This window comes from Epinephelus lanceolatus, chromosome 6 (genome assembly GCF_041903045.1).
Source record: "Epinephelus lanceolatus isolate andai-2023 chromosome 6, ASM4190304v1, whole genome shotgun sequence".
In the NCBI taxonomy this organism is placed as follows: domain Eukaryota; kingdom Metazoa; phylum Chordata; class Actinopteri; order Perciformes; family Serranidae; genus Epinephelus; species Epinephelus lanceolatus.
Window position 1 is genome coordinate 15029327 of NC_135739.1, and position 16025 is coordinate 15045351.

At 38.8% G+C, this 16025-nt stretch overlaps 2 protein-coding genes across 2 annotated transcripts; both read right to left on the reverse strand.

Annotated features, from left to right (window-relative positions):
- Nucleotides 1-313: 313 nt before the first annotated feature.
- On the reverse strand, nt 314-6628 carry LOC117253436 (N-acetylneuraminate lyase). The gene is made up of 12 exons (XM_033620871.2): nt 6452-6628; nt 6041-6126; nt 5745-5818; nt 3041-3128; nt 2886-2943; nt 2192-2267; nt 1895-1987; nt 1669-1814; nt 1492-1538; nt 1317-1401; nt 1189-1228; nt 314-1085 (listed from the first exon to the last, which is right to left on the reverse strand). Exons 2-12 carry the CDS (start codon nt 6109-6111, stop codon nt 901-903), a joined length of 963 nt encoding a protein of 320 aa, XP_033476762.1. The 5' UTR covers nt 6112-6126; nt 6452-6628; the 3' UTR covers nt 314-900.
- Nucleotides 6629-10404: 3776 nt separating this feature from the next.
- Nucleotides 10405-15541, reverse strand: LOC117253462 (N-acetylneuraminate lyase-like). Its single transcript, XM_033620936.2, has 12 exons — nt 15422-15541; nt 15037-15118; nt 14783-14856; nt 14365-14452; nt 14220-14277; nt 12352-12427; nt 12055-12147; nt 11762-11907; nt 11585-11631; nt 11416-11500; nt 11288-11327; nt 10405-11184 (listed from the first exon to the last, which is right to left on the reverse strand). The coding sequence occupies exons 1-12, from the start codon at nt 15456-15458 to the stop codon at nt 11045-11047; spliced, it is 966 nt and encodes a 321-aa protein (XP_033476827.2). The 5' UTR covers nt 15459-15541; the 3' UTR covers nt 10405-11044.
- Between the last annotated feature and the right edge of the window lie 484 nt (nt 15542-16025).

Genomic DNA, 16025 nt, shown 5'->3' on the forward strand with positions numbered 1-16025 from the left:
CCCAAACTCTTTACCAGCAAAATACAACCAGCAAAAAAGAATCCACAATAGATTTTTTTTCAGTTTTATTTTCAGCTCATACAAATAATCAAATGACACAAAAATAGTAGTAATCTCAGGAAAAAGACAGCGTAAAACCATCATGTTTTAGTTAGAAAGCAGGATAAAAAACGGGCAATGCAGAATTTCCATCTGATCACACTCACTGTCTCACACGCACACACACGAACAGACACACACACTTGTTCAGGTCTTAGAGATAAACTGGCCTTGTGATTTTTAAACTTTTCAGGAACATAAGAGACATAAATCATTGCATAGGAAATTACTATTATTATTTGTTATAACAATGAAAATCAAACATACTTAATAACACACGACATTTCCCTTTAATGCATCATTAAGAAAGAAAACACTTAATAAAAAAAATGACAGTATAAAATGAATTCCTTCTAACAACTCGGATGTTTTATCACCTTTTCCCTTTTCTGGAGTGTTAATTTTCCCATGGAACAATGTTCATACGAGTAATGCCCTTTCTGTCTGTTATCCTCCGTCTGATGGAGTCATCTTAAAGTCTGGGTTTCTGGGATTTAGAGTACTCAAACTCCTAAAATGAGGTTCAGCTTAAACAGCACAAGATAATAAGGTAACACTGCTGATGTGTGATGGTCCCCAGTTCCCTAAACGTAGCAAAACAAAAGTGCCACATTCCCCTGGGCACCGCGAGCTAGTTATTTTATGAATTCTATGAAATGATTAACACTGACATTAAAATATTTGTGAACATATTAGATTTTTCCCATTAACGGGAAGGACTGAGTGGTGAAACAGATGACCAATTTAATGGTAAGGTTTGATTCAATGTGTAAATGTCTTCATCAGAAGTGGTTTGCTGAGTTACTGAGGGATTTCTACAGTCGAGGTTTGCCCAGTACTTTGTTCAGGAGGAAAAATACTGTGATATTTCGCCTTGATGGAGAGAGCATCAGCAGGAAGACATGTCTTCACAGGGAGTCGAGGGGGCCCGAGACTCAAGCCTGACACCTCACTCATCAGCTGCTTGTTCACTCCAACATCAAAGCCTGTCAAGAACAATAAGGCAGTTTCAGAGGTGGAGAAAGACTCTTACAGTCGAAGAGCATTAATTTATCTTGTATAAAATATTATGACACAAGCACCACTCACCAACTTTTATGGCATAACTGATCAGCTCTTGCACCTTGAACTGTTCATGGAAAATTAGACAATGATGTTAGTAACCAAAAATGATGTCAAACAGAAGTTGGGAGCAACTGCAGGGAAATGGACAGTACCTGTATCGTCCTGGCTTCAACAAGGTCGCCTTTCTCAAACGCTGATATGAGCTTGTTGACATGACATCCCATGTAGTTATATGTGCTGCAGGTAGTGCAATTAAAAGCATTTTACATAACTGTTAAACTGTTAAACTGAAAGGAGACATAGCATTTCACAGGTTCACACACTGACCTGCCAACTGCTCCGTGGGCTCCCAGAACCAGAGCTGCGAGCAGTTGCTATGGAACAAATGAAGAAATTTTGTTTTAGGCTGGCTCTGTGGTGGAGGACAGAGTCACAAAATGTCATCTTGTAATGTAAGCACAGAACAGATGGACCAAAGATGATGGTGAGGAAGAAACAGCTGACCTCGTCCACGCCGTAGAGGAAGGACCAGTCAGGCTGACTGTTGCTGACACACTGGCCAAAGTCCATCAGGTCTGTCCCACTGAACTTCACACCTCTGAAGGAGGGAATGAGCTCCTTAATACCTTCCAACAAATCTCTTACTGGCACTGAAGAGAAAAAAATACCATTCCAGATTCAATATGCTGTCAGTTAAGTGGCCACAAAATCAATCAGCAATGGCACTAACCATTAACACCAGTGAGAGCTGGAAGATGATAATAATAGAAGGGCAGAGTTGGGGCAACTGAAGCCACTTCCTTAAGGTACGACCTCAAGATGTCTGAAGCAGGATGAGAGAGAGAGAGAGAAAGAAATGTGGACAATTTACATCATGGAAATAAGTCATTTTGTTTTGGTTGTACTTTCCAACTGAGCTTCATCAGTACAGTATTGACACATGAATGAAAAGTGAGAATGGACGTTTGATGATTACGCATTTGAAAATGGGGAAATAAATGCTTTTACCACTAAAAGAATTGTATACCTGCAGAGCTGGGCTTGAAGAAGGAGGGGGAAATGACTGCTATTGCATCAGCCCCGATCTGTGCTGCGTGGCGAGCCTGGAGGAAACATGAACATCCAGAGGGAGAACAATGAAAACTAAGGCACTTACTACTGTAGTGGATGCATTAAACATTGTAGTTTATACAGTGTACTGTTACTGTAGTGTTGTGATCTATGATTTAGTTCCTATTGCTGAAAAAATATTCATCTAAAAACACATTTATCAGCTCTGAACATGTACATCAACAACTTTGTTGTTTTTTTCTCATTCAAGTTGACAACTAGTTTAAAAGGCGCTGTATATGACGGTCAAAATGGCTCAAAACATGTTTTGTGAGGTCACAGTGACCTTGACCTTTGACTAACAAATAATAATCAGTATTCTTGAGTCCAAGTACAAGTTGGTACCAAATTTAAGGAAACTTCCTCAAGGCCTTCATGAGATATTGAGTTCACAAGAATGAGAGGGCAAGGTCGAAGTGACCATGACCTTAGATCCATGACCACTAAAATCTACTCAGTTCATCGTTGAGTCCAAGTGGACATTTGTGCTAAACTTAAAGACATGTTGAGCACTTTGAATTGTCTTGTTGCTGAAATGTGCTTTAAAAATAACTAACAACTAAGCTAAGCCTGTTCACATCACTGCAGGCAACATAAAAGCAGCAACTCACCAGTTCTTGGGAATCTTTAAGACTCATGCAGCCGACATGCACAATCACATGATCGATTCTGTGGAGACATGCACATACATGCACATAATTTCAAAAACTGTCAACTTTCTTTCTGCTGCATTAGCTCAAAACTGTTTGGCTGTGTAATGACTTACTTCCCCTTGGCTTTCTGACACCACTCTGCAGCCAGGATCTTCCTCTCCTCAACACTAAGAGACGCGCCCTCTCCAGTGGTGCCATTCACTGTAAGAAACCCAAGTCATGTCTTATCTACATGCTGTTTCCAGCATCACAAAATGCAGTATGTCATACAATATCCACAAAGGACAAAGGAAATAGAACAAAGCACAAGACGTCTAATTGCATTGCTTTACGCATAAAATGATGAAATGATGAAACGACACCTTAGTGTACAATATGTGTCAGGACAAAACAATTTCATGGGTAATGAGCCGTAATGCAGACAAGGACAGCCAGATGAGAAAATACATCAAAACATGATGAGGCACAAAGATCAGCACAAACATTCTTTTCCGGGTGAGGTCACAAAGGAGCTCAGAGAGACACTTCTATGGAAACAGAGCGATAAAGGGACATGTTCACCCCTAAATAGAAATAAACAAACATATTAGTGCTATATCAATCTCGATTGTTTTGGTGTGAGTTTGTGTTGGAGATATCAGCTGTAGAGAGCCTTCTCACCAATATAATGAAACTAGATGACACTCGGCTCAAACGCCAAAAAAGCAAATACATAAATGAAATTAAATAAAAAAATTAAAAACTCAACAGCAATGTCTCTTTCCAGAAGTCATGACCTGGTTACTCAAGATAATCCACAGACCTTGTTGTGAGCAGTTTTATGGAGGAACTATTTTCTCTCTACCAAACTACACCCACCAACTGCATCACCACGCAGAAGGAAGTGTGCATCTACTCATGTACGAGAGGCTCGTGCTCATGACAGCATGAGATGTAAACATTAATAGTGTCCTACTCGGCTGAGCTGTAACGTCAGCTAATTCAGTAATGCTAAGTGAGCTAGCAGTAGATGCACACTTGTTCTGCACAGTGATACAGCTGGTGGGTGTAGTTTAGTTGAAAGAAAATAGTTCCTACATGAAACTGCTCACAACAAGGTCTGTGGATTATTTTGAGTAACCGGGTCATGATTTCTGGAAAGAGACATTATGGTTCCGTTTTTCAGTTTTATTTTTTTGTTTTTGGTGCTGGGCATAATGCTGCCATTAGAAAGGGGAACATGGATTATGCCATTGCTAGACACTACAGGGAGAAAAAACATGGGTCAGTTACTTACCCAATCCACAGGGAGGTAATTTGATCAACCAACTTTTAAGAAGGGGAGCATTTTGGATCCATGAATTGAATAGGCCTATACTTGAGCCACATGGACTTGATTTGAGTCCTTTTCTGTGATGTTAATATTAAGGTATATCTCCCTCCACAGGTAATTTGGATTCATAGGGATCCACAAGGGCCCTTTGTACTCTTTATGAATCTTGTTTATTTTTTGATCTGTGTCATGTGTGTAAATGTATTCTGCTTTTTGGATGAATTGTAAATCATCTTTTGAAAAATGTTTGTGAAGAATGTGAAAGAAAAAATAATGAAAACTATCTGTGATAATAAGTCATGTGACCCATGTGTATTTAGCACACCTGTGAGTGGTCATGTGATTCTGTCGAGCAAACCTAAAGAAGCCACGGGTGAAACGCATTGTTGGCTCTCAATAAAAATCACAGAAATTCAGTTCAGTGTGCGGTGGTTTATAATTTTAACTGATTTGTCACTCAACAGAAAGCTGACAATTAATTGTTTCAGTTCACTTCACTGGGTACAGACTCTGCTAATGTATTTATAATAATTGTTTTTCAAATTATATTCTTTTTAAAACAATGGTAGAAATGAAAGTAGACCTCTCTTTTTCTGTAGGAACAATTGCACAAAATTTTTTAAAAATGAGTATGTTCCTTTGAGATAACGACACTGAAGTTGATGTCGAAATCATTATGTGAATCACACACTATGAAGAAATAGGTTTAACGGACAGCTCCAGGGAGTTGGGTGTCATAACATTACATTTAATATGGATTATGTGGCTAAAAATAATTAAAATTATTATTAAAAAATAATTGGTAGTTGTGTTATAGTTTCAGGTGGTAGAATTGCATTTTAAGGGAGAGACAAGTGCAGCAAAAATGTAAAATAAAAACTGCATGTTCCTTTGAAATAACGACACTAAAGTTGATGTCAAAATCATTATGTGATTCACACACTATGAAGCAACAAGTTTGACAGACAGCTCCTCTGAGTTGAGTGTTGATGCGTTACATTTAGTGTGGATTGTATGTCTACAAGTTAATGAATTATTATTAATAAAATAATTGGTAGTTTTGTTACAGTTACAGGTGGAAGAATTGCATTTTAATATAGAGACAAGTGCAGTAAAAATGTTAACTATCATGGTCTTGAAAAAAAAGACAATGATGCCTTCAGCCTGCAGAAGAGCTCTCATCTTTCTTTTTCAAAGTTTTGTGAAATTACTGGACAGAAAATTTTATTTTAATGCAGTTTGACTGTAAGAGTATAAGCACTCCAAGACTAACAACTAACTGACTGAGGTTTCATATTCAAGTATGTTATCAATGCTGCCTGACAACATTTTAAGTTAGTTTGACCCAACCCTGCACCTTTTTTACCCAGAAGGAGATGGTTAACAGTAGAAACACATTAACATGTCAACAAACCAACAAGGTGGAGAAGCACAATCAGGGGTGGATTCAGATGGGAACGCAGACAATGACAAATATCAAAAGAAGAATCCACTTGTAAACTTACCAAATATACCTTTAACGCCTTGCTTCTCTTTCAGGTAGTCAACATAAGGTCCAATCTGTGTGAGGTTGACTTCACTGTTTTGGGAAAACATGAAAAATATAGACCTACATATTTTGCAAAAAGAATACCAACCATAGTGCTCAGTCCAGGGGAGTGTGTCACAGTTTTCAAATATGTCCACACTGATTTCTCTCTCAACTTTCTGTACTTTCTCACACACCAAATACATCACTCAGAGCTGGATTCATGGGAAAAAACAAGCAGACAAAGGGAAGTGGTTTATAAAAGCTGCTTACCCTTCTGTGGTCAGTGGAGTAAACACGGCTGCAACTAGTCCTGTCAGCTTTTCATCAGCAGAGGCCGCCATGACTGACAAGACTATCTGAGATGCAAAATAAGTTAAGTGAGGAAAAATGCATAAAAAAATTAAATCAATACAAATTAAATCAAATAAAATCTAATTAAATTAATTAAATAAAAAAAAATACAGTTTGTCCAGTGGTATTCTTTCACGTGACACACTATCTTGCTCTTAAAAGCCACATTTTTTTTTTTTTTTACAAATACTGCATCGTGCATCCAATTGATACACAGTATGCAACAATTAAGACATTTATTAGGCTTACAGTCATTTATATATGAAGAGAAAATTTAAAAAACACCGTCTAAAACTATTAAAATAATGACAAATATCAGCTCCATCCTACCTGTAAGAGCACTTCTCCTTCTGTGCGTCGAGAGCATCAATCAGGCTGGGTTTGGGGAGAAATCTGTTGCCGGTTATAACTTGTGTTTCAGGCACGGCTGGTAGTTGTTGATTATCTGTCATGTGAGGCCATCTGAGCATCATGTGACACCGCAAAGCTTCATGGGAAATGTAGTTAATGGATGAAAAACAGTAAAATATGACAGATAAACGCGGACTTCCATAATCATGAGTTATAAAAGATACACAGCTCACTTTTGACTAAAGATATGGCGTTTTTAATCGCTTTGAGGTGTACCTGGACGTTTAAATGTAGTTATTTCAGTTACAAAACAAACGTTGCCTTCACGTGTTGTTAGGAAATCTTAAAATGTACGCTTGCAAACTGTAGTTGTAAACTAGGGAGAATGAATTATCCTGTAACTCAATATAAAACCTTTACGATTTTACCTAAATAACTGAAATTTGCCCCTTTTAGCTCGTATAATCTATATGAAACAAGGCCATAATGGAAAAGGCGTTGCATTTAACAATTACGGAAATACCCGTAAATAATTGACATAGCTTAAGGGTTGTTTTATTGTTTGAATATCAAAATATGCCTTAAGTTATTCTGAATAAAGATTACATTTCGTTTACACCCTAAAATGGAGACATTTGAGTGTGGGCGAGGAGCGCTGAGTTTTTTTCCCCCCAGAACTTTTAGCACTCAAAGGCAACACAAGACTTTAATTCCGAAATTTGGACTGCCAGGCAACAACTCTAATGACTTATGTAACCCATTCAAAAGCCAGTGAACGACTAGTTATCCTTGGGTTTAGTTTATATGTGCTTAACAGTGAGACTGCAGCAATATGTAGAGTTACATGCACAAATCCCAGCGAGGAATAGGCGATTTGTTCCCCAGGTTGCGAGTAAATGTTACCTGACAAGCTAAACCGAGGGCATAATAGTCTTTAAGATAAATAGGCGGATGTTGTTGATGGTATCATCGCCACAACGTCCGTTTTTTTCAGACAGGCTAGCTTGGAGAAACAGCGGCGTACAGCGAAATTATCCACTATATAACTCGAAGTACAGTAAAGATAGCTCGCTCGGGTCCGCTCCTCAACAACGGACACGGCTTTTGTCGAGTTGTCTTGTATTCCCGGTCTGTTTTTTGTCGCGAGCTCAGCTAACTACCTAGCAGGTTAGCACAGCTATCCTGTCCCGCCGTTAGGGGGCGTCAAAGAGAACAGATGCCCCTGGCCCAAGGCCAAGGGGGTCCATGAAAAGGTCTATGGTATCACCCATAAATGGGATAAAATACAACAGATTACTTGCTGAGTTATATTATGAACAATACAAGGTATATGTATTGACATGATAAACAAATGTATTTTTTTTAAAAATGAAAACACAGTTCAACATGCCATCTGATACTCCCACCCCCCACAGGTATGTGAAATAGCGCGGTCTGACATCAGGGGTCAGATTTTTTGAGAGCAATTAAAAAAAAACAACAACTAATAAATTAATAACAAAATGAAATAAAAGAGGCTGGGGGAGATTTAAATATATAAAAATAACAATTGTAAAAATAAAAATACCAAATTTATCAAAAAGGAGCAAGTGACATCGAGATCCAACACAACAGTCATCATTCAAAACAACAAAAAATTAGAAAAATTAACACTTAACTTTCTTGCTATCCTGCTAGAGATCTTTTTTTTTCAGGTACAAGAAAGCAAGTTAAAGTAATTTACAAACCAGTAAAAGAGGGGCTTGGTGTTTCTCCACTTGCAACAATCAATATGGTATTTACCCATAAGTAAACTTATATTTATTAAAATCTCAGAAGTGCTGCTATGTAAGCATGTGAGGTGGGGTGCTACCCTGTAAGTTGAGCTTGCCTCACAAAAATGAGGGGCTCTTAAAGGAAAAGTCAGGGTACTGAGAGAACAGAGAGCATCAGATGTGAGAGGCAGATCTGAAGGTGAGGAGTTAGGCAGACTAATTTTTAGTAAGAAAACCTGTTGTTTTGGACTCAGTTTTTTACTATATTCAAAACTAGTTCCATAGTTGTCTCCAAACCTGAACGTCACTGCTGTTCCAAATGAACCTCTAATTATGAGGTTCAGTCGTGTAGTTTTAACCAGTGTGGTTGCATTAAATACTTTGGCTTCTGAATTCACCACAATAGGCAGTGAGGGACAGTTTGAAAATAGATTGTGAGAAGCTATGTCATCCAATAAGACAAACATAACCAGTGTTACAGGGTTCAGCTCTCACCTCCAAATTATTTAGTGTCTTTGTGTGTCAGAGTGTTCAAGCTGTTTTATTACAACTTTGTTTTTTTAATAGAGCTTTAAAAACAAGTGCAGTGAGTAATCTGTGTGTGTTTTGCAGCATCCCGCCCTTCAGGCTGCATGTCATGTTGTGACCTGCAGTAGCCCTCTGTGAGCACTCTGTGTGTGTGTGTGTGTGTGTGTGGAGGGCAACAGTGAGCCCATGACGTCAAGTAACAGGCCATTATAGTGATGCTCATTTTTGACACTGCTATCCCTTAGATGTAGCCAGAAGGCAGTTAAAATGAGCACCATCAGACACTGTCACAGGGAGCACTGCTCAGACAGGCATGTGAAGCAAAGCATTCATGCCCATGAAACTTGTTTCTACCCAGAGGCTGTCTGGAGTGGGCAGAGTGGTACTTCTAAAGCAAGAACTAGACAGGAGATCTGCGCACTGTATTCAGAGTTTGATTTCGATTTTTTTGATCCAGCACTACGTGTGATATGTGTGCTCTCCATCCTGCTCTGCAACACATAAAAACACATTACAGCACACTTTGGTATCACTTTAGTACTAAGTCGATCTCCTGCGTGTAAATATTTTAGTGTTTTCCATGAGAGTCACCTGGTTGTCCTCAGTTGACTTCGCTTTAATGTGACTCCCTGCTGTGTGAGTATGTGCCTGCAGCTGCGGTGGTACAGGACTGGTGCCATGTTGACAGATGGAGCAGTTAGAAAGGAGAGATGATATAGAATAACACTGATGATCCTCATGAGTACACAGGGCTGTTGGAGCAGAAAATATAAACATTAAAGCAACATTAAAGAGAAAGTGGTGATTAGATGATGCAAAAGATGCTAAACTGAGGAGTAACTGATAAATATATGGTCAAAACTATAAAACTTTTAACAACAGGTGACAGTGTTTAGATCAGGACTGGCCCACCAGAGGGTCCAGTTTAGCCCACTGGATCACTTTACACACCCAACATTGATGAACTTGTGAGGGCTAAGAGGTGCCAGACTAGTTGTTACCAACTAATGTCATGTCACATGACACATCCACCTTCCCTTGTACTATAGTAGTTGCCTTTGGGGTCAGAAATATCATACTGCTGTGAAGAGGGTCTCTGTGCTTCGGTGTCTCACTGAGTCACAATAAAGCGAAGTCAACTGAGGACAACCAGGTGACTCTGCTGCAAAACACACTCAGATTACTCACTGCATTGGTTTTTAAAGCTCTATTAAATAACAAACTTGGAATAAAAAATAGCTGGAGCAAGCTGAGGATGAGTCAACAGAATAATTTGGAGGTGAAAGCTGCGTAATCCTGTAACACTGATGATATAACCAATCTATTTTCAAACTGTCCCTCGCTCCCTTTTGCGATGAATAGAGAAGCCAAAGTATTTAATGCAACCACAATGGTTAAAACTACATGACCGAACCCCATAATTAGAGGTTCATTTGGAACAGCAGTGACGTTCAGGTTTGGAGATGACTTGGAATACTAGTTTTAAATATAGTATAAAACTGGGGGCTAATTTTGGATTAAAAAAAACACACTTTATTCCAGGTTTAGAGTCAACAGCTATTTGGTAGAATCCATCTACTGATGAGGTGTAATAGTTAAAATTTAATGTCAGGGTTTTTTGAAGTTTCCCTAAAGTCTTTACCAAGAAAAGAGAATCCACAGTATATTTTTATTTTCAATTTTCATTATCAGCTCATGCAAATAATCAAACATCTTCAGAAAAGTGTAGTAACCTCAGGCCAAAAACAGCAGCAAACCATCATGTCTTAGGGAAATGTTTGGAAATACAGACTTAGAAAGCAGGTTAAAAACAGGAAATGCAGAATTTCCATCTGATTAGGCACCATGAGACACACTCACTGTCTCACACACACTTGTACAGGTCTTAGAGATAATCTGGCTTTGTCATTTTGAAACTTGCCAGGAACAGAACATAGTAGATTTAAATGTGAACCTAAAAATGGATCATTGCACAATAGTAAGAAATTTATGGTATAAAATTTACCTGAAACAAGTGCTGAATCTCATTTGTGAGTGTTTTATGCTCCCTTTTGACAACTCAGATGTTACCTTTTCCATTTTCTGGAGTGAAAGTGTTCATACCAGTAATGCCTCCTCTGTCCGTTATCCTCCCTCTGATAGAGTCATCTTAAAGTCTGGGTTTTTCCATAACTGGGATTTTAAAGGAAGAAAAACAATCAAAACATGTTGCAATGTTAAATGTCTTCATCAGAATTGGTGTGCTGAGTTATTGAGAGAGTTCGACAGTCCAGTTTGACCAGTGCTTTGTTCAGGAAAAAATGCTGTAATATTTCTCTGCAATGGACAGAGCATCAGCAGGAAGACATGTCTTCACAGGGAGTCGAGGGGGCCCGAGACTCAAGCCCGACACCTCACTCATCAGCTGCTTGTTCACTCCAACATCAAAGCCTGTCAAGAACAATAAGGCAGTTTCAGAGGTGGAGAAAGACTCTTACAGTCGAAGAGCATTAATTTATCTTGTATAAAATATTATGACACAAGCACCACTCACCAACTTTTATGGCATAACTGATCAGCTCTTGCACCTTGAACTGCTCATGGAAAATTAGACAATGATGTTAGTAACCAAAAATGATGTCAAACAGAAGTTGGGAGCAACTGCAGGGAAATGGACAGTACCTGTATTGACCTGGCTTCAACAAGGTCGCCTTTCTCAAACGCTGATATGAGCTTGTTGACATGACATCCCATGTAGTTATATGTGCTACGGGCAGAGAAATTAAAAGCAATTTACATATAACTGTTAAACTGAAAGGAGACATAGCATTTCACAGGTCCACACACTGACCTGCCAACTGCTCCGTGGGCTCCCAGAACCAGAGCTGCGAGCAGTTGCTATGGAACAAATGAAGAAATTTTGTTTTAGGCCGGCTCTGTGGTGGAGGACAGAGTCACAAAATGTCATCTTGTAATGTAAGCACAGAACAGATGGACCAAAGATGATGGTGAGGAAGAAACAGCTGACCTCGTCCATGCCGTAGAGGAAGGACCAGTCAGGCTGACTGTTGCTGACACACTGACCAAAGTCCATCAGGTCTGTCCCACTGAACTTCACACCTCTGAAGGAGGGAATGAGCTCCTTAATACCTTCCAACAAATCTCTTACTGGCACTGAAGAGAAAAAAAAGACCATTTCAGATTCAGTATGCCATCAGTAAAGATGGTCTGACATTCAATATGCTTTTACCATGGCTAGAGATGCAAAGTCTTATTTCTAAATGGTGTGTGACAGCAAAATCAATCAGCAATGGCACTAACCATTAACACCAGTGAGAGCTGGAAAATTATAGTAATAGAAGGGCAGAGTTGGGGCAACTGAAGCCACTTCCTTAAGGTACGACCTCAAGACATCTGAAGCAGGATGAGAGAGAGAGAGAGAAAGAAATGTGGACAATTTACATCATGGAAATAAGTCATTTTGTTTTGGTTGTACTTTCCAACTGAGCTTCATCAGTACAGTATTGACACATGAATGAAAAGTGAGAATGGACGTTTGATGATTACGCATTTTAAAATGGGGAAATAAATGCTTTTACAACTAAAAGAATTGTATACCTGCAGAGCTGGGCTTGAAGAAGGAGGGGGAAATGACTGCTATTGCATCAGCCCCGATCTGTGCTGCATGGCGAGCCTGGAGGAAAGATGAATGTCCAGAGGGAGAACAATGAAAACTAAGGCACTTACTACTGTAGTGGATGCATTCAACGTTAGCTCTTTCAGTACTGTTGCGGTTGTTGGTTAGCACTACTTGCACTGTTCGCACCATTTGTTGCTAGCCATCGGCTCAGCCACCTCCATGTTGAGAGCCATATGTCATATATCTATCCATTAAATATGAAGCTACAGCCAGCAGTCTGTTAGCTTAGCTTAGCATAATAAGTGGAAACGGGATAACAGCTAGCCTGGCTCTGCTGAATGGTACTGTCCAACTATTATGTTAATACTGACGTAGCATGCAATCACACACTGACATCCGAATTCCGACATTCGAGATCCTCAGTGTGACATCATTCAACGGTCATACAGAGAAATATACACTCTAGAGGCACAGATACCATATTTCTGTAACAACACAGTATAATGTGAGCTAGAATTACCGCTTCAGGCTGTATGCCTCCGTGAAACAGTCAAGTTGTAGTTACAGTTTACATCCATGTCTGTGAAAACATGGATGCATCACACACATCAATTCAGTATCTGACCAAATATTTCCCCTTCTGTTCCTGAGATATGATGTTGAGTGATGGCCAGAACAGTATGTTTGCAGAACATTATGGTGTCACAGTAAAGCTGATCTTTAACTTTTTGGATATTTTTTTTTTTTCCTATTAGACATTTGTTATTGAAGTCTTGAGTTATGGCCAAAAACATGTTTTGTGAGGTCACAGTGACGTTGACCTTTGACCAATACATTATAATCAGTTCATTTTTAAGTTCAAGAGGAAGTTTGTACCAAATTTAAGGAAACTCCTTCAAGGCCTTCTTGAGATACTGTGTTCACGAGAATGAGACAGATGAGGTTGCAGTGACTATGACCTGTAATCCATGACCACCAAAATTGAATCAGTTCATTGTTGAATCCAAGCGGACATTTGTGCCAAATTTAAAGAAATTCCCTTTAAGGCAATCTTGAGATATCACGTTCAAAAGAATGACACAGATGTGGTCATAGTGACCTTGACCTTTGAGCCATGACCACCAAAATCTAACCAGTTCATCGTTGAGCACAAGTGGACATTTGTGTCAGATTTAAAGAAATTCCCTCAAGGCCTTCTTGAGATATCACATTCACAAGAATGGGACAGACAACCCGAAAACATAATGTCTCCAGCAATGGCGATCGCTGGAATGGAGGGATAAAAAATGGAATGAAGCTGAAAGATATATTTGTGTTTTGGGGATGTATAACTTAAAGCAACAACAATATAATAAACTTTATATAGCCCTGTTATAAAACAAAGTTTACAAAGTGCTTTACAGGGTAAAAACTACAAACAGCATAATTATTAAGTGTTAATCATAAAAACAATAAGAAAAAAAAATACTGTCTCCACTTGCAAATTCTAAATGAAGTTAGATGTTGAAAATGGAAAATGTTGGGAATCACCAACGAGGCAGACCGTCTTAAATTTCTCTCCACCGTAAAAACATATTAAAACACTTTATCAGTACCTACAAGAATGAACTCTACTTCCACAAAAACCCAAAGATAGAATTGTCAAAGTGGAAACAAAACATTTAAAGTGGAAATTAGCATCTTCTTCTGATAGCATTGCAATTAAACTCATATTAACCAAGTATGTCTTGTTACCTACTGTAACTCGTGTTCTTTTTTTATGATACGCACCTTAGAGTCTTGTCATGTGTCCTGTGCTTTATTTAATGTTCACATCACTGCAGGTAACATAAAAGCAGCAACTCACCAGATCTTGGGAATCTTTAAGACTCATGCAGCCGACATGCACAATCACATGATCGATTCTGTGGAGACATGCAGACAATTTCAAAAACTGTCAACTTTCTTTCTGCTGCATTAGCTCAAAACTGTTTGGCTGTGTGATGACTTACTTCCCCTTGGCTTTCTGACACCACTCAGCAGCCAGGATCTTCCTCTCCTCAATGCTGAGAGACGCGCCCTCTCCGGTGGTGCCATTCACTGTAAGACAGACAAGTCATGTCTTATCTACATGCTGTTTGCAGCAACACTAAATACAGTTCGTCATACAATATACACAAAGGACAAAGGAAATAAAACAAAGCAAAAGACGTCTAACTGCATGGTATTTACACACAAAGGGATTAACTACATAGACAAGCCAAGGATTGACGTTTTGATTAAAAAGGAAGAAACCTCAAGTGGGGCCCGTTCATAGAGGGATCCACCACCAGGACGCCTTAGTGTGCAATATGTGCCAGGATAAAAATAAATTCATGGGTAATGCAGACAGTGACAAATATCAAAGGAAGAATCCACTTGTAAACTTACCAAAAATACCTTTCACACCTTGCTTCTCTTTCAAGTAGTCAACATAAGGTCCAATCTGTGTGAGGTTGATCTCGCTGTTTTGGGAAAATGTGAAAAATACAGACCTATACATTGTGCAGAACGAATACCAACCATGCTGTAGTGCTCCTCCATTTTAACTTTCTATAATTCTCACACACCAAATACATCACTCAGAGCTGGCTTCATAGAAAAAACAAGCACACAAAGGAAAGTGGTTTATAAAAGCTGCTTACCCTTCTGGGGTCAGTGGAGTAAACGTGGCTGCAACTACTCCTGTCAGCTTTTTATCAGCAGAGGAGGCCATGACATTATTATCTGAGATGCAAAGAGAGGTGTCAGAGGAGACATGTTAGTTAGGTTGGTGGGTAGAAAGAGAGAAACAAATGATACATGTTAAAAGAAAACATAATGCATACAATGAAATTAAGTAAAAGGAATAAGATACGAAAGAAAGAAAGAAAGAAAGAAAGAAGAGCTGTTTGCCCAGTGGTAACTTTTACAAATACTCAGTGTGCAATACGACATGTATTAGGCATACAGCCATTTGTTTATGAAGAGGACATTAAAATACACTGTTGAAAACAATTAAATTAATGTTAAATGTCAGCTCCAGCCAACCTGAAAGGGGGGCTCTTCTTCTGTGCGATGAGAGCATCAATTAAAGTGTATTTTTGGAGAAATCTTCCGGTATAACTCGTGTTTCAAGTACGTCAGAGTTGTTGATACGCTGTCAAAGCTTCATGGGAAATGTAGTCAATGAACGAGAAACACTAAAATATGGCGAAAGAAACATGGACTTCCATTAATTATGAGTTAAAATAGACACACAGCTCACTTTGAAACACGGACATGCTGGTTTTAATCGCTTTGAGGCGTAATTTGAGGTTTAAATGTAGTTATTTCAGTTAGAAACCGTTAACGCTGCCTTCACGTGTTGTTAGGAAATCTTACAATTGTACGTTTGCAAGCGAATACAAAGTGGTAAACTAGGGAAATGGAAGTCTCCCGTAACTCTGCATATTATATTAATGATGATGCTAAGATAACTGAAATTTGTCCCATTTTTAGCGCATGTAAGCTATGTCTAACAAGCTAATAATGGAAAAGGCGTTGCATTTCAGAATTGCGGGAATCCCCGCAAATAATTAACATAGCTTTGGAGTTGTTTATCGTTTTTAAAACAGCAAATACATTAAGATGTTCTGAATAAAGATTGAATTTC